A 27,199-nucleotide genomic window follows, 5' to 3' on the forward strand; every position below is an offset into this window, starting at 1 on the left:
AAATAGTGATGAAGTTTCAGATGACACAGACACTGGGAAAGAGGTGATAGGAATGAAAAGGACAAATCCATAAAAAAGGAATATCTGAATTATTTTGCAAACGTGCCTGTATCAGGTCAGCCAGGTTTAGACTTATCTGTGTATACATGGGCTCCCTACTCAGCTAAATTATCTTGTAATAGTCTCTGATACTGAATGTTTTTTTTTCTGACACTTCTAAATTTTATTATTTAGAAATCCTTTCTCTTGTAATTAAGATTCAGAATGCCCTCCTGAGCCTTGAGGTCACTCTTAAAGCCACCCTCAAAACTAGATCTGCAATCTGCTCAAGAGTGGGCCAACAGGCCTCTGGAGGACATCTTCCAGCACAGGTGGGATGCTGCGTGCCAAAGGTGCCCTCGTGATGGCTCAGTATGGGATGTGCAGACGCAAGCCAAGAAGTGCCCTTAGCAGAGCAGGGCGCACGTCTGTCTCACAGACTTTCTTAAATTCACCAGTTTGTATACAGCCTTTCGCATTTCTCCTACAGTGCTTCTTACACATACGTTCACATTTAGCTATGTAGAAATGAACAGTGTTTGTTTGTTTTTAAGATACAGCTTGATGAGATTAAAAAAGAGATTGTATAACCTACTTGTCAATTTATGAAAAATAAATTCACTGCCAATTGATTGGCACAGCCAATTTTGAACAGTATGATGCTAAAAAAAAAAAAAAAAATCATGATTGGGCAATGTTTGTTAGAAAATGGCCCTAAATTGATTTCTTGTCTTCATTAACTACTTTATCTTTTGGATTATAAAGCAATAACATGAAATGATGATATTAATTTTACCATATATACTATTTTTATAGCATCTTGTTTATAATCATAAAGTAATTTTGTGATTCTGTGATTCTGCAATTAACTAATATATAGAAAAGATATGTATTTTTTTAATGAGAGAACTGAAGTCAGCAAGTTTCATTAATCCCCTCCCTCACTTATCAAATCCTATCTGCCTCTTAAAAGTCTAGCAAAATAATGTTTATTCATACCCTAGCTTTGTCTCATACTTAACTTAACTTCTGAGCATAAGCATTTAAAACAAACACATCTTCACATTGCACTTCAGTGCTAGTTATTCAAACTGAGGACCTTTACATAGAACAGAGCATAAGAAAATCACCTGCAACACTCGGCAAATAATTTAAGAGACTCTGAAAGGCAAGCAAGCAAAAGAGCAAGTAGTAAATGGAGGGAAGGTGGTATAACGTCTCTCTATAAAGATGGCAATCATTTCTGCATTGCCAGCTTTTCTTCAAGATGTGCAGAGAGTAAGCAAATACATTATGTTATTTTCTTGTGTTCTATCATACTTGTCATAAAAATATTATAATTTACTACAGTAAAAATATATAAATTATATGTCCTCGTTAAAAATAACTCTTTGTGCAATAGTTATGATCACTTTATAACTGCTTAATGTTAATTATTTTTCTCTTTCATATCATTTCTTTTATTTGAGCCTATTTTCTCCATTCTCTAGATAGCTCTCTAAACTGCAAGTTTGCAGAGCAGGCAAGGAAATGGAAAAACAGGATTCCTATGGCTATGGGCTCTAGCCAGTTGTATGCAAGGACTTCCAGCCAGTGCTGGGACTTCACTCCTCCTGCCCTGACAATATTGTTAGACATAAAGCAATCAGCTCTTTACCAAAGCCAATGCACTTGTTACAAGGAGGGTTTCTCTGTCAATGATCCCAGCTGGATGTATAAAACAGTACCAGATCAAAACCGGATATTCAATACTTCCTTAGCAGCAGAATAAATGTCTGCAAAAGGTGCAGGTCAGTAGTGCAATTAGATTAGAGGGGATGTAATTGGAATATGTGCTCCTCTAGGTGTCATTAATTAAGGGTTGAACTCAGCTTCAGATTCATACACCTAAGTGTCTACAATGCAAGTGTCAATATGTGAGCTAGAGGCAGAATTTCGTTGCCTAAACATATGTATCTACCGTCATCGAAAATGCCCTCGCAAATCCGCCTGGCCTCCAGCTGTCGCTGCCAAAGGCGAGGAGTCTCTTTTAGGTACTGTGACATGTCCCAGAGCTTGGACACCTCACTTCCATGCGGATATCTACACTGTAGCCTCTTGAATGTAGATCCCTGAATTCCAGCCCAATTTCATATGTTAGAGGGGCTGATCATGAGTCTTGCAATGATCTCTTAGGAGAACACAGAGAGAGAGAGAGAGTCGGTCACAACGTTATTGCAATAAATTTCTACTGCATGTGCCAAAATTTTTTGAACCTTAATAGTATGAGGCCAAATAAACCAAACATTGAGAAACGGTAGTTCCTGAGGTTTTGGTTCAGCTTATTCTTAGACTTGTCTTTTTCCTGAAATTCTATAAACCATAATGACATTTTTTCTCTGTTATGCTATAGTTTAGTTGCAAAATTATCAGATTTTCTTAAAAACTGTTACTGAGCTTCTTAGTTCATATAAATAATGAGAAATAAAATCAATAGCTCATTACACTGTATATTAAATACTACAAAGCCTTCATTGTGAATTTTAAGCCTGAACTATCTTGAGTCCATCTCTTAGCGTATGCACTTTTCAAAACTTATTTTGCATTGATCTTACTTTTTATCTAAAATATTTTAAAAAGTTAGCTCAGTGCCCAAAGTATTACAAATTTATTCTTCATGATAAAAGTATCATTTAAATCACAATTTTAATAAATTCATTTGAAGTATAGTAGGCATGACTGTTTTATCACTTACATTAATTTTACACTGAAATAACTTCACTGACTTTACTGGATTTGCTCTTGGCTTGTACTATAGCATAAAAAGAAACTGGCAATGTGCCTTTCCACAAGAACTACTAAAGTAAATAACTATCCTTGCATTGTAAAGAACATTGGAAAAGTCAGAATACATGTTTTAGCACAGCAATTTCAACTCATGTATGAATGATTTTTACTTACTTTGAGGAGAGACCTTTTCCAAATCATTTAAAAATTACACAGTTTTTCATATCTTTGCTAAACATGCTTTTCTATTAAAGTTTAGCATCCCTTGAGCAAACAATAATAATTTGATATGCTTTCCTGGTTAAACAAAGTTGTAATTTCAATTAGGTTAAAAAGTAAAAAACTTAAGATAAGACCCTCAGGGGTAAACGTAATTTATTAACACATTTATTTTAACTTAAATTTGGCTTTGAAGTGCTAATTGTATGCTTACTACCATATTTGTATTTGTGCACAGTGAAATAACATGAACTGATCCATGAAAATCAAAACCTCAAGTTTCAAAGCACCAATAATCAGTGAAAGTTAAAAACAATAGTCATAATCAGGTTAAAAATATTGAAAAGGGAGCTGAAAATAAGTTACAGGATATTTTCAGTATTTTGTTTGATGAATTGTTCCAGCTTAAGTGAACCCACGACTTGACAAATCCATTTCAATGCAATCTTAAATCTGGAGAAGTTAGACTTTATCAAGTCATATGAAAGTAAATGGCTTTTCATGTGATAACTTTGACAGAGGCATCTTATTTTACTCTGTAAATGGGTACTTTAGTGATTTGTAGAAATAGTTTAAGACAAACTTGTCTTTTGACAGATGACATTTTAAGTACTATAAATAACATTTTGTGACATGTGCTTCAGGCAAAGGAGAAATAGAGTGGTTTTTCACTTTGAAAAGAAAGGCATCAGTTTTTATATCAGAGAGCCTCTGAAAGGTTTTCACATATAAAACTCGACACAGCTGAGTTGTCAGACAAGAATACGTAAGATTCTTTTAGTCACAATTAACAGTGTACACTGGAGATGTTAAAAAAAATCAGAAAAAGATTGCACAAGTACAGTTCTCATCACTAAGTGTGTTGGCTTTATAATAAAATGCATACATACATATATACACACATACATTAACACTTCCTGTTGATTATTTATTGAAAAAGGTCAGAATATTTTCCAATTCTTATTTTCTAATGAGGTAAAACCAGAACTTGTGTTATCACACAACGGTTTATTTAAAATACCAGCTTAGCTGTGTTTTGTTGTTGTTATTAGTTGAGCATTTCTTAAAATGGTGTTACAAACCTGTGACTCGAAGTTTATCTGTGCCAATTACAACCTCATTTTCATCCACTGTAAAAAGTGGCTTGCCATCCTTTGAGCTGATTTGAAATTGCTGACCATGAAATTCTACCATTTTAGGACCTGCAAAGCACAGTAGAAAAAGGAATAATTACATTAGCTCTTTCAACTCTCTTTATAAATTGCCAAGCATTCAAATTGTGGTCTTAATAATTTAGTAACTCATTTAAGTGCATTAAGATCATGAAACACTCAGATATTCCAAGAATAGAGGCCCTGTAAGTACTGAAATTGGATAAATCTATTTACAAGATCTAATTTGTTGTTTAAAGCTCTGCCTGGAGTCATGCTTTCAAATTGGGTTTCCAGGGAAAGTAGGAAATCCTTCACAAATTGATGAAGACAAAAATGCATGTTCTCGGTGTTAAAACTGCTAAATTTCTTTGATCAGTATGAGTATAACATTTTTTAATTTTGAAAACATGGAGATGAATTATCAAGGTTTTTTAGCATCATTCCTTATGATTACGGAGGATCAGATGCTTAGAAGTGCAGCCATTCCCTGTAAGGGCAGGACCCCCAGCTCTTCGTAACAAATGCAAGTTTCACTCCACATAGCTGGCAAATATTGCTGATTATGATTATTCTTAGAAAATATCGAAAAAGCTGAGAGAATATTTTCAGCTTGTATCTGGTACTCCAAAAATTAAAATAATTACGTGCAAGATGGCAGTCTGCTGTCTATACATAATATATCCAGTTAAAGTAGAAGTCTTACCTAGCACTTTGTAGCTTACAATTAATGTTCGCTTGTTATCATTCTGCTAGAGGTTAGCTTCTATTAAGCGTGAAAGGAGCCTGCTTTCCTCATTCTGCAATATGCAACTACTGTTCTAAATGTATTGCTAGATCCTAAATTCACTAAAAATTCTGTTCTACAGTATTGGTTTGGTGAGTGAATATGTATCAAGCTCTTACTATAGAATTGTTATCTAATTCTATGTTCAGAATTAAAATTACAAGAGAATGGCCAAAATACTTGAGATTCCTTTTCAGTAATTCTTTAATAATGGTAATCCTGGCTATAGAACTATTGATAAAATTTGGACCACCACCAGTTCTTCTGGTCCTGCTTTTTGTAGAGAGCTCTTTCTAAAAACCACACAATTAAAATACTTACTGGATTAGACCCAATAGATAAAAATGGGAATGCTTACTCTGAAGACTCAAGGTTAGATATTTTTCTTTTAAGTGCCGTCAATATTTTACTATGCCTGGCAGGCTGAAAGCAAATATTTTTATACAGCCATAGAGTATTTATTGATGAAAAGAATTATCAGCTGAGTGAGGATTCGGAAGACTTGCATTTAGATATATGTACTTAAAAGCAAAGTAGGTGCCCTAGAGCTTCCACAGACTCAGATCTATGTGGTGCTTTATAGTGTAGGTAATCTTTAAAAAAACTAATTAGAAACTGTCTAAGTGTATTTGAACTACTACTTAAGTTTTAAAACAATCTGTGGCAATATCTCCAAGAGACAGCAACTCAGAAATGTATACTGTTAATCTGTGTCATTCTAAGTTATTTACTCATGATCACAGGAGAAGATACTTTAATATCATGAAGACACCGTATGTTTAGAGGGAATGCCATCTATTGATTGCCTTGGTACAAAGGCAGTCGGCTTTGAGAATAAATCACTGGGTCCACATAGTGGCACTTCTATTCTTTCCCTCTTCACACCTTGGTAGATACAAGAGTTTGCATTGATTATAAATCACTGAAAAAAAAATGTGAAGTTGAAAGAACTCAAGAAGTATGGCATTATTCGCACCAGGCCTAACTTAGTCTCATCTATAAGTACATTTATCTTATTGATTTGCTAATTTGCTATTTCACAAGAAATATCATCAATCGAAGATTTATCATATTTCTTCTGTTAGGAACGGGAAAGAACTACCTCAAACAGCATGAATCAATGAATTTCATTTTGTATACTTGTGTATTGCTAGAAAATTGACGCGCTTTCTGTTATTTAGATTCTATGGAATGTAGATTAATTCACAGAGAAATATGGCTTAACAGAAAATATTTCTAAGATATAGAAGCTCTTTAATTTTTCAAGTTTAGGGTGAATATACACTTACTAAATAGTATTTACATACCTTGTATCAAATTCTGTTTTGTACCACCTAACCAAAGCATATAGGGTCAGCTGGCATAAACACATGTTGTGCAAATAGACTTTCCCAGCTTTTATATCTGATGCCAAATTTCACATAACCTGTTCAATAATTCTTCCTTCTCAGGCATGGTGTCCATTCACAGCATCTTGCTGATACAACTGGAGATGTAATTTTTACCAGTTTAATTAAACTAGTTGTGAATGCACTGATTCAATTTCAACGGTAAGCTGCTCAAGGCTGGGATCCAGGCTTTCTCCTTCCTACTAATTGCTTTTACATTAGGCCACATGATCACATTCTCGGGCTTTCCTACTTTCTTCCACTTGATTAATATCTGATAATTCCATGTAAAGCAGAACACCTTGAAAAGGAGAAATTGAGGGAGTCCTACCCTCAAAATACTGGGATGGGGAAAACAGAGACAAATTGCTTTAGACAGAAAGAACAAGAGGATTAACAGACTTTCTGGATGAGCGCTCGTCCCAGAGGAGCACATCCTAGACCAGTGAGCTCTTTGTAGAAAATCACCTCCACCTCTCTCCTTCTTTAACTAGCCGTATAGTTTGCAGGGCCAGATTACATAGGCCTTACAGGTGGGAGAGGAGAACTAAGTTCTAATGAAGCTAGTGAGAATAATTAGTGTAATAAATTAGGGGAAGCCCGGGTAGGGGCGGCTCAAGCACTGCCTGTTCTGCTTGTTTGGCTGCGTGGTCTTTGGCGCACTTTTGACTTGGGTCAAACAGGGATCTCCGAGATTCCCACTAGGGCCTATGGCCCTAAATGTTTTTTCTTCCGAACAGGAGTTATGAGAATCTAAATTTAGGATTTAAGCACCTGAAGTGGCAGTTAGGTAGGATTAGAGATGAGTGGATTGTGAACTAAGCCCATTACATTTTTAAACCAGATTTAAATAAAATAAACCACCAAAAGCTCTGTGAGCAGTCACTGCATGTTATATAGTTCCCAAAGGAGCCTCAACCGATGGTTGTTCGAGACTGCCACTCATGCCCCTGCCTGTGCTGGGTTTGCCTCCAGATTTCTCTCCTATTTGCTTTTAGGCCCTGCACATCTGACTACGTCTTTCACAAGAATCTTTAGCTCCACAGTTTTGTCAACGTGAATGTCTCAGTAAAATGGAATAAGGATTGTCCTGTGGGTAATCCTTATTATAGAAGAATGATCTTGCTAATAAATGATGCATTTTAAAACTTTAGAAGGAATGGTAGGATAAACAAAATTCAAGCATAATTTTATTCATGCTGGAGATGAGACATGTCAGTACCTGTGGAACAAAGAAATTTTTTTTTTAAATAGACTTTTAAAGAAATAGGAAAACATTCTTGTAATTAAAAGTAGCTATTAATTTCTCTTAGTTGTATTTCACAATACAAATGTATTACCATTGCAATAATACACATTGTGTTGTGATTCTATAAGACTCATTTTTAGCTCATAAACAGCAGCTGAATATATATGAAACTTTAATCTCCTGCTTACTAGATGGATTTTGTTTAGCATCCTGGTGTATTAACTGCACGTATATCTGCTACTTTCTGATAAAATCCTACAATTAAAAATGTAGTGTGACAGATTATGGAGAGCATTTGAACAGTTTTCCCACTGTTGCCCATATGTCTCACAAGAATTTTCAGACAGATCAGCTCTCCTTGCTGTCTCGCAGGCTACCAGGAATAACTGCCCATCGTTTCTTTAAGCTTCCTGCCGTAAGCCATGCAGCTGACGAAGACCTCATACGTGAGCATCACATCACGTCCCTCTTGGCACTGGGGACACCGCACTTTGAGTGATGAAAAATGGTTCCAAAGCAAACGACTCACTGCCCTTCTATATCCTTATGTCTTCCAGACAGCAGTCTCCTGGTCTTTTCCTCGTGTGCTGCCATAAATCCCTGCAAATGAGTGCACTGCTAAGCAGCTGCCCTTTTCACTTCTCCGCCTCACTCTCCACTCCCCTGGGTAGTTTTCTAGAGCACAGAAGGTCTTTCGTTTAGTGATTCTGTTTCAATAGGAAGACATTTAAATTAATTCTCTTCTACTTTTTTTATTCCCATCTCACCACCTTTGAATTCCAGCCCAAATCTAGAACAAATCTAGAACAATGAGATGAAAAAGAGTCTTTCATCAAATATAGGGCCTGCCATATAACACATATACACAAAGACTTAATATCAAATGAAATTGATATGAGGTAGGCAGACAGCGTCTTCAAATCCACAGTTAGTTCTGCAAAATATTAAGCATGTTTGAGGTGTCTTTAGGTCTTGCAGAAGAAAAGACCTTCAAACACTGACATTATTTGTTTAATTCCATTTTTTCCTTTTTCAGTCTTCTTTATTACTCACCATTTTTGATAACTTACAGCTGTCACCTACTCTGTATGCTTCACTCTTTCTTACCACCATTGAGGTATTGAATATAAGTCAAAATCCTGACTGCTTTTGAGGTACTGCTATGCAATTTTATTTTTAGCTATTTTTTATTATATTAAAGCACCTTACCTAAAATAAGATCTCATTAAAGTGTATTAAAATTATAATACTACTACAGATTCAGTTACACTTCAATGAGTAATGCAATACCAATAAACGTAAAGCTATTACTTTTAGAAGCATAAAATTAGTCATATTTTCATATGCAATGATAGAAGCATTTGCCCACCTTTTATTAGAACAAATGCATTATTACAGAGTATATGCAACATGCTGCAAGGATACATTTTATCTCCATTCGTCTCTCACTACCTTTAAAAACACCTCTAATAAATACTTTAATAGAACATCTACCAGTTCCATTTCCTCTTTTTCTTTCAGTTCTCCTTTCTATAGTGGATTAAACAATCTATAGAATCATAGAATCATAGAATCAGTAAGGTTGGAAGGGACCTCTGCCTTCTCAGACCAAAATAAGGATGTTTTGCTGCTTTCTTTTTATTTACTTCTTATACTTTGTTCTTCCCTATGGTTGAATATGAGTCCAGAGATCTTTTAAAATCTGTTTCTGAATCAGCAAGAACTGTCATGTGCTCGCAACCCAATGTAGTATTAGGTATTTAGGCATCAATTCTTTACATGCTCAGTGCGATTTAGGTTACTAAAAGCCTTTAACCATCTAAGCATTATATTTATAAAATGCTTTAATTAAATATATGAAATGCTTCATTGTAAAATTGATTTTTACATGTAGAAGCCATGGTGGGAATAGGAAATCACATTTCTCACACAGTGACTTGATTATGGTGTCATCTTTTCTCTCAGGCCTGATGAATCTAGAATTTATTGCATAATGAATATCTTCAACAGAAGATGTTGAAACACACAATCAGCAGATTGGTAAAGTGAAAAGAAAAGTACTGAAAGAGATGAGGCATGATAATTTGAAGAGGGGACAGCCGATCTGAGTCTTCTGTCCTCACTCCCTTTCTAAGTGAACACTTTAACCACTGTATGTTCTATATAATAAATAATTGTATGACCTTTTCTTCCTCCCATTATGTTTTTCAAAAAAAAAAAAAAAAAAAAAAAAAAAAAAAGCTATGACTGTATTTTCATAAGGCCAGCTCTACCACTGTGCAGGGCTCGAACATCTGACCAGTGATCTATAAGTGACCTGAAGCCTTCTGGAGTGTCAGTCAAAGACTAGACAAGATAGAATCCTCAAAAAAATGAAAGTCAGAAGGCATTTCTGGAGGTCACCTAGTCCAATCTCCTACCCATGGCAGGACCAATTTGGAAGCTAGGTGAAGGTGCTCAGGGCCTTCTCCAGTTGGATTTTTCATACTTCCAACCATGGGGAGTCAACAGGTTCACTGGACCTGTTCCACTGCTTAACCAGTTTAATTTTGAAATTTATTTCTATCCAGCTGCATTTTACTTTCTTGCAACTTGTGACCATTGCTTCTTGCTCTTTTGCTGTGCACCTCTGAGAAGAGTCTGGCTTCATCTTCTCTGCAGCCCTCCCTCAGGCAGTAGAAGGTAGTCGTTAGATGCCCTCTTAAGCCTTTTTTTCTTCGGGCTAATCAACCCCACCTCCCTCAGCTCATGCTCCCTGTGCTCCAGCTCTCTGACCATCTTAATGGCTCTCCATGGGCCTCTCCAGTTTGCTGCGGTGCTGTCAGTCTGCGACGGGGGCAGCAAAGCTCAACTCCGGCAAGAGCTGACTAGTGGGGCCCGATGTGCCACAGGGGCACTGATTCGTGTTCAGCCCACTGATGGGGAGGTGCAGAGCTCCTGCTTGAAGACAGGGATCTAGACCCTTTTATGACCACTAAATATCAGCCAGGACGTTTAAGAAGAAGCTTTAAGAAGAAAGTACTCTTGCACTTTAAGTGACTAGGATTTTAGACGTACTTAATTATCCATAATCTATAATAGATTTTAGTCATGATAAGTTTCAGATATTTTAACCTAACTTTTATAAATTCATGTAGTGTTAACCAATGCCAGTAAATCTTCTTATTACTTTAAAGGGAGTGAGTACAGGAACTTATTCACCCTTAGTATTGATTATTATTTTCAAATTCTTCTCCAATCACTTGGGTTAATGCTTAGTGTACTATATGAAACAAAATATGTTGTTGAGGTTTGCTAATTTACTGGATACTGCAGAAGGGGGAAGAGTATAAAGTATTTCATAATTCCCTTATCTTTATCTGTTTTCAATTCCTTACTCCCATTGAAATAAGGAGATGGAGCTACTCAGATGAATAACTGTTCTCTGATAAGAGTGAGATATCCAATATCTGTCTCTTCCTCCCCATAATACTTTGTATAAAACATCATTTCCCAAACATTTGCTTATTTTCAGAGCTAAGCTGTGTAGTCTTGTATGCATATATTGCTTTTTTTCTCTCTTCTAGACATTATCAGAAGAGAAGTGATAGCATAGGAAATTCCCTTGGCCAGGTTAAAATTCTCCCTAACTTTAATGCTGCCATATTTCAGCATTAGCAATGCACATGACTCCCTGATTAACTTCTAGAGGATGGCTGAAGTCTGGCTTCAGTCAGCATTGCTGATCCTGAACATTATCACATATTTCTTTATCAAGATTACTATGTTTAGGGCCAGGGTGTGAATCTTGCTATGGAAAGCACCTTACTATGCTGAGTACATAGACTTTGGTGGTATTTTTTGCAGAATAGGATACTGTTCATTAGGGTCTAAATATACTTTAGTTACTATTATTAATGACTGTAATGACTGTAATGAGCTGAGTAATGAGCTGTAATGACTAAATTATTTTTTTCATAAACAAGTTTTCACAGAGATATGCATAGCTAGCTTTAATTTAAATACATATTGATTCCTACTCACCATTTTCCTCTTTTTCTTTTAATACATCTGAATATTATATCCATTTAAACATGCAATGTTCTCACAAAAGACTTATAGCATATGAACTTAATATAGAACAGAAACACATCTGCCATGGATTAAAACAGGAAATTAGAGAAAAGGATCAGTTAAAAAATCTGCAGGGTGTTTTATTAGCCACCTGATTTTCTCTAAGTTTTGTCTGATCTGAGTTAACTAAGGTTACTTTTAAATAAAACTAGCATTTTTGCCTTAGATGACTGGATTTACTCGTAGCTAAAATTTTTATACCTCAGAGGTAAAAATCTCTACTTTCATCCCTTTGGAACACATAATGTAAGTTCTTCATCATAGGAAGACTTAATCACCTCAGAAATACTTCAGTGAAGTTTGCAATTTATCTTTCTATTAATTACTCCTATGTTGTACCCTAGCTTCTTATAACCTGGCTCGACAGCAATTAAAGCTGTGCAAATAATCATCTTCCTGCAGTACAAAGATCTTCAGGAAATATGTTCTGGCTTTTATCTTAAAGATAAGAAAGAACCTATTTGGACAAAAAATGAAGTTTTTAATGAAAGCCTTCTGGGAAAAATAAAGAAGGAAAAGCCAAATCATTTTACAATGCTATTAATTAAGTCAAGTTCATGAAACTGGCTTCAGGGTTTTCCCTGTAAAAACAACATCAAACTCTTCTTACATACATCATGCTTCATTAACACTGTTCTCTTCCTATTATGTCTCTAATGAAAGAATACCATCACTTGAAAATGAAATGTCAAAATGCTGATAAGAAAACAGAAATGATTTGACACTGGAAAGTAGTACTTTATAGATGGCAATTAATGCTAATGAAGCAATTTATTAGGTACTGACACTTATCTGTTTCATTAGAATGTTGCTCCTGTTAAAAAAAGGGGGGGGGGAGAAGGAAAGGACAAATGTTCTCGTCTTAATAGCTGCTCAAACTACTGTGATAGACATGCTGGATAGTTTCTAGGCAGTATTTTGACTGTAATTGTGTTTTCAGACTGCATAAATCATTTTGTCTTTTACCATATACCCATGCTTTCTAAGGGGAACACATATTTCACTGATTTCACATTTCAAAGTGCAGAACAGCTTCATAGCACAATTATCTAAATATATTCCATCTAGTTGTAAATACTTTAAATTGAACTCTTGACCTGACACTATTGGTGTTACCTGGTGTAAATGATCAAATAAGAAGCAGGACCAGGAGTTCACTGTGCTTGAGTCTGTTCTCATAGACCTTACATGACGCTGAAATCCCTCTTTTGTGTGTTTTTTACTCTTGAAAAAAGCTGTGATACAAGCAGAACTTAAGAGTTCTCTGGATGTCGAAACTTCCTTAAGTGATACTTGAAAAATAGTTCTTTTCAGAAACTGGACCTACTTTTCAGTACAGACTGGCTGGAAAACATGATGCTTTTCAGCCGTTTTCTTAATATTCTGCTCCTAATATGCTGGAATACCAATGCAAAATCCCAACTACATTGTATTCATCTGCTGGTAAGGAAGAGCTATGCTTCTGCATGTAGAAGGCTGTGTACATATATTTACATTTACTTAGGTGAAACATAATTTACTGTTTGATACAAATGTTGCTCTTAAATATATGATTATTGACTATACAGCCTGTAAAATTCCCATATATTTTATAAATTCATTATCATTCATTATTGTAATAACATGATAAATTTTGACACTAACTTGCTTTATTATAATTCAAGTTATAAATCAAAGATGATAAGTATCTCTTTGATTTTAAGACTGAATAAGGCTTTGAAGTGAAAAGAACAGGAGTCCAGGAGATGACAGTTAGCAGCTTTATTCAGCTGCTTTCTTTGATTATCGAAGAAAAATTTCAGATAGTTTCAGGTTTCAAGGTTGATGAACAAGCTGTGGTAATGGCATCTTTTGAATCTTATCCATGATTTTAAAGATAGAAGCTATACTAACGAAAATAGTTACCCTGTGTTTTAAGACATCTTTGTTATTCCTCTCTGCTGCTTTCTTAATTCCCTCTGACTCTCAGTCCTCTATCTTCCCACATCTGTGCCTTGCCTAGATTACTGCCTTGCTCCCATTTGGCCAATATCCTTCTCTTAAACCCCATTCCTCCCAGAAACGTTCCCAAACATACCACCTCTCCATATTCCCTTTAGCTGAATGTTTGTCCAATTTCTGTTTTAGTTTTATTAGTTATTTATTTGGTATAATATAAGTTCCTTTCCTCATAAATGAATTTTAAGTGATTTTAATAGCTAACTGAAATTCTAGATGGAAACTGTCTTGGTAGTAATGACTTTTATTTATAGCAAATATCATCTAAATTTAGTACACTCCCTTCTTATTGGTAGCTTAGGTCTGTTTCCCTGCTCTTCACCACGTGGTTCTTCTGGCCCCTTTCCCAATAATGTACAGTGTTGTGTTATTGTAGCTTATTTTGTGAGTAATTTTTTCCTGATGAGAAGTAAAATGCAATTATGTTCAATGATTATAACACAGTCCAGAGCACAGCAAAACCTACTGTACTTGTAAAAAGTTACTATGTCCACGTAACTTCTACAAGCAGTGAGGAGCATGTAGAAACCTTAGAAACATGATAGCTCATGGTGGAAGTTGCTTGCATTTGGTGCAGTTTTAGCAGATCTGTGATTTCTGAGAGACCCCTCGCTCCTTCATAAGTAATGTGTGCCTGTTATCTTCACGTGAGCAATTCCATATAAACTCCTCAAGTAAAAATTTGTTTCACATCTCTCGTGTGAATTACTTCTATTGAGGACTGGGGATTTAAATTAAATTTTGAATCACCATCTTCTGAGAGTTAAAGGGTGTTTTTGTTCCAGTCTTGTGTGTGATGTTACATTATAGTATCATCTTTGGAATGACCTCATACTTATCCATATAAGTGTTTCACAATTGTGACTATGTATAGTTATAAGCTGGAGAGAGCATTAAGAGATAATTACAGAATTCTGGCAAGTGTGGAAGGCATTAATTCTTTAGCAAAGGCTTCTGCATGTGAAGTAACACTCATTTTCATGAGTCACACACCAACTTTTCATACTTCTTATAAAGGAACATCATCTTATGTGCGTGCAATTTAAGACAGACAAAGGATAATGGTTAAAAATATCAAGCTATTTACAGATAGTCATTTACTCTAATAAACTGTTGCTGCACAGTCTGGGTTGTTCAACCATATCTTTAGGCATAACAGAGTTCTCTACAGTATTATACTTTTACTATTCTTTCAATACTTTTCTATCAGTTTAAAATATTAGGATTATTTAATATCAATAATATTTCATGTTAGTGTTTATAATGGTACTAGCTATACTACAGAATATTTAAGATCAACTGGTAATGAATTCAGTAAACAGAATTACTAGTCAAAAATAACAAAGATCACTTAAATATCAAATATTTCACATAATATGGAAACGCAGTTTCAGCACCTCCTTTTGATGTAATCTTGATATTTCCGGACCCAAATTATTGTTTCACCCTCAGTCTGAACAAAGAAAGCTGAAGTGCTATCAGATCCTCTCTAATTCTATGCTGAATGTGAATTATTTTAATGCACAGACCACTTTTCAAAGTGCCTCATATATTGCCTAAGCTAGACACAGCCTTACTGTGCAGCCAGACAACGTTTTGTCTGGACTACACTAAGTACCGGGCTTTCTTTTAGGAAAAGATTAGTGAGACTTGAAATCATAAGATGTAGTAACACCGAACTGCACATTATTGGGATTGAGGCCAGAAGAACCACATGGTGAAGAGCAGGGAAACAGAATTAGACTACCAATAAGAGGGGAGAGTCCTAAATTTAGATGATATTTGCTGTAAATGAGTAATTATTTCCAAGACAGTCTGTACCTAGCAGAACTCTTCCCCCTTCCCACCTCACAGTCCCTGTTCTGTGCACAGGTAGGTATTGACCCTTCTCAGGGGTCCCTTCTCAGTCTATTGGGTTTTCAGTTTACTTTTTTTTTTTTTTTTTTCAGTCTAGGTTCTCTACCCTAAAGAGTAGATAATTTTAACTCTATTTATTTAAGAAGGCATCTTCCTTCTCACTTCCTGTACTTCTCTTTGTCAATGCTCTGAGGAGAAGTCTATGTGGTGACTGGGCAGGGGAAAAGAGGGAAAGCAAGCATGGGTCTGAGATTTGTAGTTATCTTTGACAGGTTGAAAGGTGGATTGATTTAAACTAGCAATCAAGAAGCAACAATTTGAGTTGTAATTTTTTATAGGTTTCATTTTCATCCTCATTGGCTGTCAGAAGCAGTAAAATACCTTTTTATTTCAGTAAGATATTTCCTTTACATATTCATCACTGCAGCTTTCTTTGTTAATGAGAAAGATACAATAAGGGTGAATATTTCAGACTGCTCACCTAGGGACCTAAATTACATCACAGATGCCAAAGTCCAAAAGAGCAATTAATCTATATCACTCTTTAGGACCTACAGCATTCTCCCTAAAGTTTTCCCAGTTGCTCATGGAGAAACATTTGTTTGGGAAGCAACGCACCTTCCTGCTGCCAATTGTCTGTCATGTTACGGGTTTCAAATACGGAGGTTCCTTATTTCCAGACGGAGGCAGTCCCCTAAATGCATCGTGAGCATATTAAAACATGATGCCAGAATGGAGATTCAGCAGAAATCAGAGCAGCCTTTGCCACTTATTCAAAAGTATCAAACTGGTGGGGTCACTCATTCAACAGGTGCCTAAGTTCAATACTGGGGCAAATATCATGAATATCTTTGTATAACACCTTTCCTATTGGCAGCTGTAGGTCATGGGGGCTGAACATAGCCTGACAAATAATTTTTCAGGCCTTTGGGCCACTGTCCGATGTGATTTTTGCTGTAAGTTTCTCAGATTTGGGCAAGGAGCAGGCCAGATGAATTAGCCTGGTAGTCAGTGATCTGCTCTATGGTCCGCCCTTCCTAAAGGATCTCCTGAGTCTTCCTTGTCATAAGGTAGAACGGACATACAACCACAACACAAGTGCATATCTGGTCACAGGATGGGACTCCATGAACAAAATGGAGCAGACAGAAGCCACAGCATATGCCCCATGTCACATAAAGTTTGACTATATGTTGTGTATATTTTTGGTCACATCATCACAATATAGTTAATTGTTGCAAAATAGTCTAATAACTGTATCAATAATATGAGACTAGAAGTACTGCACTTTTCATACCCTTAATTATTATCAAAATGAGAGATGAACTCTATTATCATGATTTGATAAATAGTTAGGATGAGATCTTTCAGAGGAATGATTCACATTTTTATAATTAACTTGAATGATAAAAAGAGATTTGAGAAGCTTTAAAAACCAAATGTGATTAATGTATAATTATATATTTTAAATGGGAATAGCAGAATTCCTTTTTAATTTATAAATTACATTTTCTACTGAAGTTTGTTTAAAAATAGTCAAGCTTTCAAATGTTCAATGAATTGATATGATCATTCTTCAAACAGAAGTTGTCACAGATGTTACACAGTCTAATCAACATGTAAATGTTGCTCATCAGTGCTCATCTGTGTCCCAATTTACTAAACTACTCACGCATATCAAGTTAATCTTACAGTTAAGGAAGTATGAATTTATGCTTTGCTCCATGAGGATCCTGGTTTAACTTGATCACTTGATTTAATCCCTTGTTTAATCTGATCACTGTGGTTTTCCATCCTTTAGCAGCTACTCCTGAATTTGGGTAGACTTAGCTCATTTTTGGTTGAAACCAGCTGCATCTGTCATGGTTTGGGAGGAGTGAACTTTGTCTTCTAATAGTCTCATATTCTTTAACCCTTACTAAAACAAATCCTGTTAGCCTGAACAACTAACTAAAAATCTAAAATTAGGAATGGGCTGCTATTGTGTGCTAGTGAGAGCTCTCTATATGGGTTTCCCAGACTGGTCCAGGGCTATTTAAAGTTCCTGCTGCAGGACAGGTTTGTCCTATCCCTTTACCCCCTCCATCTGGTAGAAGAAGAACAGACTCCCCAGTTGGGGTCAAGAGTGCAGAGTTGGGAGAGCAGTTGTCAGAACTGTGCAGCAGCCTTCAGTATTGTTTGAGCCCCATTTGGAAGTGGCTGGCACCATAGCTACTGTTTGCCAGACTGAAATGAGGGAGATGGCATGTATCTGAGCGCAGGAGCAGGCTTGATGGCTGACATGAAAAGCACAGCTTCCCCACAAAACATGGGTTGCATTTAGTCACACACCAGGAATAGATATGGATAGTTAAATTTGTTTGTCTTACTGTTACAGCCTGTGGCACCTGACTGCTTTTGCTGCCTAATAGCGCTGTCCCTTCCAGTGTCTTAACCTGGGACTGGACAGGATGCATCCAATATTACTGAGGGTGCAGGCTGATGCCATTGCAAGGCTCTCCTGTATCATCTTTAAAAGATCATGTTGAGTGAGAGAGGTTCATGATGGTAGAAAAAGGCAAATGTCACCCACTTCAAATACGATATGAAAAAGGATCAAGAACTACAGGCTGGTCAGCCTCATCTCAACACAACATCTCATCTCAACAGCCTCCTATAGCATCCTTTAGCCAAACTGATGATACTCGGACTGGATGGGTGGACTGCAAAGTGGATGGAAAAACGGTTGGACTCTCAGGCCAATAAGAAAATTGGCTATTGGCCAAGGTAGTGGCCGAAAGCTAGAAGTCTAACTGGTGGCTACTTACAAGTGACAAGTTCAAAATGAGTAAGAAAAACATGCTATTCATCTGTCAATTATCCAGTCATTACCACATCCATGTCTGCAGGTTAGATGTCTACACTTGAGTTAGTTACTAGTTACCCTTCCTTCGAATCAATGGAAGATAATAGGCCCTTCCGGGGCATAATTCGTTCCATCATAAAGTAAACATCTTGAATAACATCTTGAATAAATGAATCATGCCGTAAAAGTAAGTGTTTCTCCATAATGACGCTAAGTGAAGACAAGACTAACCACTTCAGTTGTATTGGTCGAGTGACACTGGCATGTACACTGCTGAGATGAATCTCTGTGTAGACTAAGAAAGATATAAACATGACTTGGGCCTTTTAAGAAACAGGAAGGGAAATCTGCTTATTTTTGTTGTAAAGAAAGACCTACATCCGTCTATTTCACTCAGTAGACCAGTGTATCTTACTGCTACTGAATATAGTAAAATATGTATATTAGCAAGTTGGGAACTGGTTTAAGACTCACTGGAGCACTTCTTAGGACATCTGCTTAAATGTATCAGTCTCTGGAATATTAGAAAGTGAAGAGAAACATAAGAGACCTCTCTAGACATGTTTTCCTGTTGTATTTTCTTAGCAAATGAGTTGCAACTATAAATAGTTATTTACACAAGAAAGAATAATACATGCAATGATCTTTCCTGCGTAACTCTGCAATAAAGAAGTGTTTCTAATATTTACAGAATTAATGCTTAATTATGAAATGGAAAATATACTGTTAGTACTTACTAAATGACAGCTAGACTATTCAAATATGGCCATAACAGTAAAAAATTACATATGTCCAGCCCTTTATATCATCAAAGCTCCTTATAAATATTCATTAAAATGAGTCCAAAATGGCAAATAAGGAAAAATAATTTAGACTTACCCACATTTAATCTGCCTGTGACTTCCCCATTTGAATTGCGAGCATTGACAGTCACATTGTGAGTAGACTGGAGAAGCAGTGATGAGTCCTAAAGTATGGAGAAAAAAACTACAGACTCAGCATAATAAGTAAATTGCAAATAAATTTCATAGTTTAATTTAGTGTTTATATTAACTCAGTCATGGAGAAGAGCTTTACAGTTACAAAACCATCTATAGATATCATCAAATAATTTGGACAAATACTTCTGATTATCTCAACTACATTAGATTTAAAATTCAAGAAAAGTTAAAATATTTCTCAAGTGACCAAAATTGACATTATTGGCCCAATGAACACAGTTGCTAATATTTCATCTTTTGAAAAGAATGACTTAAGTCCTAGATTTACTATGTTCCTATACAAAATTGGCACCCTTAGAGGACAGCCATTTAATTGAAATGTTACACATTTTGGGCATTCACACTATCATAGCAAATTGGTCAGAGGCATGCATTTGAGCTCTACCTCCTATATAGTCCTTACCGCCTATATGCTTTGGCTTGACTTAAGCACTTGGCACTGACTCCCCTGGCAAGGAAATTCAAATAGTTGTTGACAGGCCAAGTGGCAGGTTAACTAGCTGAAACCTGACTTTGGTAGATGAGAGTACAGATGAGAATGTGTCAGCCTGAATTAAATTGTCTTCCTGCCTCTTACCCCTCCGGAACTATGTCAGCAGACTGAGTGGCATCGCCTGCTCGTCCACTTCCCCATGCTATGATTTAAGCCTCATTCGTCCTGTGTTGTCTCCCTTCTGATTCTCCAGAACATAAACCCACATATGAAGATCACAAAACAACACACTTATAGTTAATCTAACTCTTCTTTGCCAGTAAATTTGTATTCCAGAAAGGGCTTAAAGCATTAAAGAAACACACGATCTCATGAAAGATTAAAGGAAATATAATCAGCTCCAGACCTTTGTAGCTGGCAAGTTATCTAAGGAACAACATAAATTCATAGGCTGGGTACAATAGGAAATGAGTAAGTTCAAGTTAAAAACAAAAGCAAACCCCAAAGTTGAACATTTACATGGAAGAGAGTACGCCCAACAGGAGGAGGGCGTTTTGGCCATTCTGTGCTGAGCTGAATGAAGTATGTAGTTGAGAGAGACAACTGCCATACCTCGTGGTATGGCACTGGTAGTATGTGTCTGTGCTACCACAGGCTAACTCTCAGTTTATTGCAGAAAAGCCATCAAATTAGGTAGCAACTTTCAATGCCCTCTCAGAGCCTGAGATCATAGGGAAAGAAATCTAATCTGACAAGATGCATCAAAGGCTTAGCATGAACTCTTCAGACCTCCTCCAATTTCATCCACTTTTCTGCAATGGCCCAGGAGAGCTCCAGTGAGTTTGCGTAGGACTGGAAGGTTCAAGAGAAAAGAACAGTTGGCCCAGGAAAGACATGTGTCTTACCCAAGGAAAGGAGCCTTGAAAAGGGGATGTATCAAAGTACACTGTCCTTGAAAGGACACTAGCCACATGTCATTTATGTAATTCTCTGTCAACCCTTCTAAGATCTCCCTTTTCAACCTCTGTTCAAGCACCGTCCTTCCTCCCAGCCCACCAGCATGAACTTCAAATTCTGCATCAAACTGACAGCAAGTATTTGAGAATATTTTGCAGTGAGGCAGGGCAAAACATACCTGCCAATAAGCAATTGCAGCTGGCTGCATCACAGCTACGATATTTGCAGAGCAATCAGAGTATGCTTAATCATCATCTTGTGCTACTTTTGGAAGCCAGGGCATGCCAGGCAGGTGTAATGATATCATCATTCATCTCTATCGCACCTCACAACAGTCTACACTAGCTATGACAGACAAATCAAAATCGCACATCATTCTTTCTTACACTACAGTAAGTATGGAAATACTTCACCAAAAACATCCAGATGGGCTAACTCATGACTTAGTTTTACACTTATCAAATTGCTCCCAGATGAGTTTCTATTCATTATTCCCAGACTTCCCCCTCTGAACTTCAGGCCCGTTAGACTCTCCCTACCAAACCCTGGTCCTGAGGAGCAGACAAGTAGCTGTCTTGAAAGACCTGGCTGCCCATCGTGCTCCATCACATTAGATATAGAGTGAGTAAGGAAGCAGACTCATAACAAGGGAACTGGCAAGGGTTGTTTGGGAGGGTCTAAAACCTTTGCAAGGACAGGAGTGAGTGGGTTCATCTTGTGTTTTTCTTAGGCTTACTAGCTGAATTGTCTGTATATGAGGCTGATTTAGAGGGAGACAGTCTTGGCCATTGTCTTCACTTGATTTTAAGTAGGAGAGACTAAAAGGCTGATCACCTTCATCTGTATCAGCAAATTGCAACAAATTGGTAGACTTAACATGAGCAGTGAGGGAGATGATTTTTGTAGCACAGGTACTTTCATCCTGAAAATTTATTTTGTGGATACATAACCAGGGCTCTCTAACTGATAAGAGTGATCCGAGTTTGTTAAAGTAGCAAGAAATGCGTTATTTAAAGGGGGTAACAACAAGCTGCTCGTTTATGACTTTAAAGGGAATACTCACTCATCCCTTGAGATGTAGTTTCTAACTACTGGAGTATTGTTAACTATCAAACCAGTCTCTATCACATAGATGGTTTCAGGTACTTCTGACTATGTGGACTGAAGCTAGACTACACATACCTTTAATGGCTAAGCTCTGAAAATCACTCCTGGGTGATGTTCCTATTGTAATTCAGTGTTTAGAGTATTAGATAACATGAGAACTTTGAACAAATTTTGTATGAAAAATTGTATTGCAAACACATCTAGTAACCGTGGTAAAAGTAATATACACTGTGGAGTCCACCTTATACCAACTTAATGATAACAGTTGATGGGGAGAAGAAAGGTCAAAAAAGACTAGTGGTAAATATATTACATTTAAATACGTGTCAAACAACCCACAAATGTAGGAATCTCTATCATGTCTATTTGATTGCTGTTGGTTGATTTAGAAAATAAATTAGTAATATTGATTTTAAGTGCAAATAACCTGTATTATGTATCTGCAGTTTTCACATGTGTTGTTGACTAATTACAACTAGTAACATATTTCTAAACGCTCATTCTCTATCTTGACGTGAATATGTATTAGCTAAGATGCAAAGGAATTGCCCACAACTCTGCTGGACTCATAATGAAGGCATAAACTTGTAATAGGCTCCAGAGATGATACACAGCAAGTCGATTTTCTGCTGCTTATTTTCTTAGCACTTTGGAGACCTCATTAGGTGAGAAAAGCTGTTAAGAGACTGCAAGGAGAAAACTATTAAGGCAAGGCAGAAAGCTGCTATGATAGCCATGAGTGGCCCAATTCTCTAACAGAAAAACTTAGAAAAAGAAATCATAACAAATAAGCAATTTTATGAGAATAAATACATAGAAAGGGCACCCAAGAGATCAAGCTGCAGGCATTTAAGCCTCTGGAGAGTTAAAATACTTTAAAAACCAAACAAACAAGCAAAAAGACCTGATGAATTATCGGTTCATAGGGGGTAAGACATCCAGCAGCCTGAAGGCTCTAATTAATGCACGCTATTAATGATCACAATGGGTCATAAGGCAGCTAAGCTTATATTAGATGCTGCCACAATTCTGTTTTCCTGTATTGTACCAAATGTATTAAGAGATAGCAGGAATATTAAAAGAGCACAAAAAGTAGCTCGACATTGCATAAAGATTTTTCTGGGCCGAGGGAATTCTTAAGTATTAGCTGTGCTGGTTTTTAAAAAGTTACATGCCTTATTGGCTAAACAACCTCGAGGGAAATGTTTAAGCACATAAATAGTGTTCCCACTGCTTACAAGACAGAAAAGAATATAGCGTAAGGAATAAAAAGGAAATATAGATTTAGTAATGCAACCTCATTGTCTAAATAAGAGCTGTTCATGGAAATATTTATTGTAGAAATAGAGAAAAAAAGAAAACTTAATAGACATAAAAGACGTTTACATTGCTGAATTTTAGTAATTTAGCATTTTAACAACCTCATCCTAACTCCAATATCAGACATCTTCTGATAAACTTATTTACATTTCTCTTGCTATAGAGATACAAATACTTTTTCCCTACTTGCAGGAAAGACACATATTCACTATTCTTCCTAATGGATTTGGTAAGGATGGTTATATGTTTCAAGCAATGAAAGAATTATATTTTGCTCTTACTGTCATTGAATAGTACTTTACTCAGTGAAATTGTCCCAGAGGCTGATGATATTGCTCATGAAATATGGATTTGTTCTGTGAGACTTTGAGTGACAGAAAACAGTTCTTAGAAGTATTTGTTTCTGTGACAAGAAATAGATTTTGCTCTACAAAAAATTCACTCAAGTTAAACTCAAAGTTCACCTGGATACTTCCAAACCAATTCATCATCTCTTTCTTCATCAAAACCCAGTACTACAATAAAAATCTCCCATACCATACCAATTCCCATTGTTAATTTAAAATTAATCTGCTTATGAAATATTTCCTTTGACCAAGTATGTTATTTCTCTCTGCTACCTCAATACTAGTAATAAAAAAATCTTTTTAAACAACATTCCACCCTAAATCTTTCCACTTAGTCTTTCACATTTTGTATATATATATATATATATATAAACATATAAATATCATACTTTAAGTATCTGTGTCCTAGAAATTACAAAAATGGAACTTATTAGTGAAACTATGACTTCCATAGAATCCTCTAATTTTAGAGGTATTTAAACCATTCTCTAAGCATCCATTGGATGCATAAACAAAACAAATGATTTCACAGGGAAACAGGCATAAAAAGTAGTCTCAGTAAAACCATTGCAAAACTTTCTACAGCACTTTTAAAATTTTAGCATTACTTATGTACAATGACCATAATAATTTCCTTATAGGCAATTTCTTATGATATACCTAAGAAAAAATGGTAATTTTGCCATAGTATCTGAGCAATGACCCTAATCATGTTTATAAAATATTTGCCATGTTCTTCCATCATACATTCAATAACATATTTACATGCATCTTCACAATATATTATTACTGGCATGCAAAAGATGTGTATATGTATATATTTGTGTGTGGTTGTGTGTTTTTTCCTGACAGATGCCTGGACTTAGCCTATATTTGACTTTTCATAAGTGCCTTACGTTTACTTTAGCATTATTGAAAGATTATCCACTTACTTACCACTCGAGAATGAATTTCTTTGGCATAAAGAGGGAATAAGAATTCTGATTCCCCTTCCAGACGAAGACCTTCTTTTGTAACCCGCAGATGTCCCATTCCAGTCTAGGGGGAAGATGCAAGAATGATGTATGTTTTAGTATTGTTGCTGTGTTCATTATTTGTTCCTTTCATAAACTGAACCACTCCAGAGCTCCCTGCCTCCAGTCTACCAATAAAGATACCCTCACTAATGCATTTAAAATTTTGACAATTGCTCATTTATCCAGGAATATTTTTATTTGAGAAATTGTAGCTTTCAAAAAAAGGGTGTTGAAGTAGGGATATTTTAAAGTAAATCTAAATATTTTGAGAAAAAAAACGCAATATTACAGTAATTAAAATGAAGTACATTTGTATTGGTCATTCTTAAACATCCTTTGTGTGTCCTTTATAAAATTTTACACATATGAGTACTCACATAAAATAAACTTTATGATCATTTCTCAAGATTTATTCTATCAATGGTACATTTTACAGGAAATGTAATGCTTCTGGATCCATTATAGGGAAGAAGAGGGATTTTTATGTGCTCCCCTTTTCAATACTTATGTCTTTCTTTTTAATTCATTCTTTTCTTTCCTCTATTTTTTTCCTCCTCTACCGCTAGGTTAAGGCTCCATATCTTACACAATCCCATTGCTTTCTCTTTTTGTCACTTCCTGTCATTTTTTTCTATTTTCCTAATTCTCTGTTAATCTCTTCCTCCTGATTCTAGCTGCTTCACTTTCCAAACCATTTCTGTTTTATTCTCTATTTTCTTTTCTTCTCCAGTATCATATAATTGATTATGTGAAATATGCAGTGAGGAATTCCTTCAGTAGGTATCTCTGAGGACTTCCAGGCTTCTGCCGAGGGACATTTCACAGGTATTTCACTAAATTGTAAAGGGCTTCTCCCTGCTCCCCACTACATAAAAAAAGGAAGAAAAGATTGGCCAAAAGTATCTCAGCCTTACAACTCAGCTACAAACAAAAATTTGCTAATTACCAACTGTCTCAAGTTACAAGAAATAGATGGGAGGCTAAATAACAAGCAGACCAAAATCTAAAAAATATTTCCACTCCAAATTTCTTCAGACTGCTCTCCATGTAAGAAGACAAGAGGAGATACACGGTGTGCCACTAATGACGTATCAACAATCTATTCATACTAGAGTTACACCTGCCACTGAGAAAAAGTCCCAGCTTTAAGAAACTTTGATTATTTTCAAATATTGTACGTTCTCTCCAAAGAGACCACATGTAATGGGAATCATGTCTAACCAGACTTCAATGAAAAGCTTTTGCTATTTTATTTTAAACAGGCTTGCAGAGAGAGAAAGAGAGAATTAAAGAAGTTTTGGTTAAATTTCATAAGGTAAGAAATAGTCACGTCAGTGGTTCACTCCACTGGAGAGTACAACAGCGATTCCTCCTCTGCAGAGATTTAGTTACAGAAAAAGGCTTTTTTAGCAGCTATTTATGGACTCTGTTATCAGATCATATTCAGAGATTCACATCTGTTAAATATTTTACTGCTTTGAAATATATAGTGTACTGCCTTGTTTCAGTGGAATAAGAATTTCTAAATTCAGGACCATTGCAAAGCTTTTAAAAAGTGTCTAGGTGTATAGTGATACTTCTCACTATGAAGAGCCCTTTGGCTTTCATAATCACAATTACTAGGCAATACTGTGTGACTTCTAAACGTGTTTTTGAAGTAAAGAGTATGACACTATTCTTTCCCAACTTGTAACTCAAAATAGGGATCATTTCAGTCAATAAAAATTCATAGGTTTTAAGATGAGCATTTTTGAAAAATATGATATGAAAATATCAAAATATTCTAAATAAATACCACTAAGAAATGGCTTGATTATTATTATTATAAATATCACTAAGAACTGGACTTGATTATCTGCCATTATCTTGATTATCCCATGCCTTTTCCCATCAGGTGAAAGTAGATTATATAGTCTCTATAATTTCCAACATTCTATTATCAAATTCTACAATAAATTAAACTTCATTAGGTTTAAACATGGTTTTCACATTTTTCCTGGAATACTAGGAACTAAACAAACAGTAATTATAGAATAAATGTAAAAATGACATTAACAAATCTGAAATTCAAAAAGGCAGAGCAAGAAGTAAGCACACTTGAAGCACATCAGGGAAAATAACAAACTCCTGGGTGGCAATCTCTGTCCTGCCTTCAGTTTTGCCAGGTAGGAGCTTTTAGCAGAGACAAAAATCTATAATTGTTGTTAAAAAATAAGATTATAAAATTTACTCAGCAAACATTTTCTAATAGATTCAGATCCTGCAGTAATGATTATTCTTAAAATGCCCTGTAGACAACAGAATATCTTTTAAATCAAGAATAACATACTATGTGGCAAAACACAACATTTCAACTTATCTATAAGTTCTTGTTTTTTCATCCATTCAGTTCTATCACTCAGGATCAGTTTGTACTCAAGTATGTCCTGCATTCTTCATGAGATGCTTCACAAAAACATTGACAAAATGTTTTTGTTCTCACATATTTGAACCAAGAGTCTCATCATCCATTCTCATCACCTGACAATTTATGAAGTTCATAAACATAAGAAAATTTAGACTAAATAAATTAAAGACTGACAGATGAACTCTGTAACATACACGAG

General features: G+C 35.9%; 1 protein-coding gene across 4 annotated transcripts in view; it reads right to left on the reverse strand.

Annotated features, from left to right (window-relative positions):
* The window catches only part of SGCG (sarcoglycan gamma), a 139,049-nt gene that overhangs the window by 29,580 nt on the left and 82,270 nt on the right, over positions 1-27,199 (reverse strand). For all 4 annotated transcript variants that reach the window (XM_062567203.1, XM_062567201.1, XM_062567202.1 and 1 more), the window contains 3 exons: positions 24,514-24,615; positions 19,292-19,379; positions 4,107-4,226 (listed from right to left, as the gene is read on the reverse strand). In XM_062567203.1, coding sequence (XP_062423187.1) covers positions 4,107-4,226; positions 19,292-19,379; positions 24,514-24,615 — 310 coding nt within the window. The remainder of the gene's footprint in view (positions 1-4,106; positions 4,227-19,291; positions 19,380-24,513; positions 24,616-27,199) is intronic.

Source organism: Rhea pennata, chromosome 1 (genome assembly GCF_028389875.1).
Source record: "Rhea pennata isolate bPtePen1 chromosome 1, bPtePen1.pri, whole genome shotgun sequence".
NCBI lineage: Eukaryota > Metazoa > Chordata > Aves > Rheiformes > Rheidae > Rhea > Rhea pennata.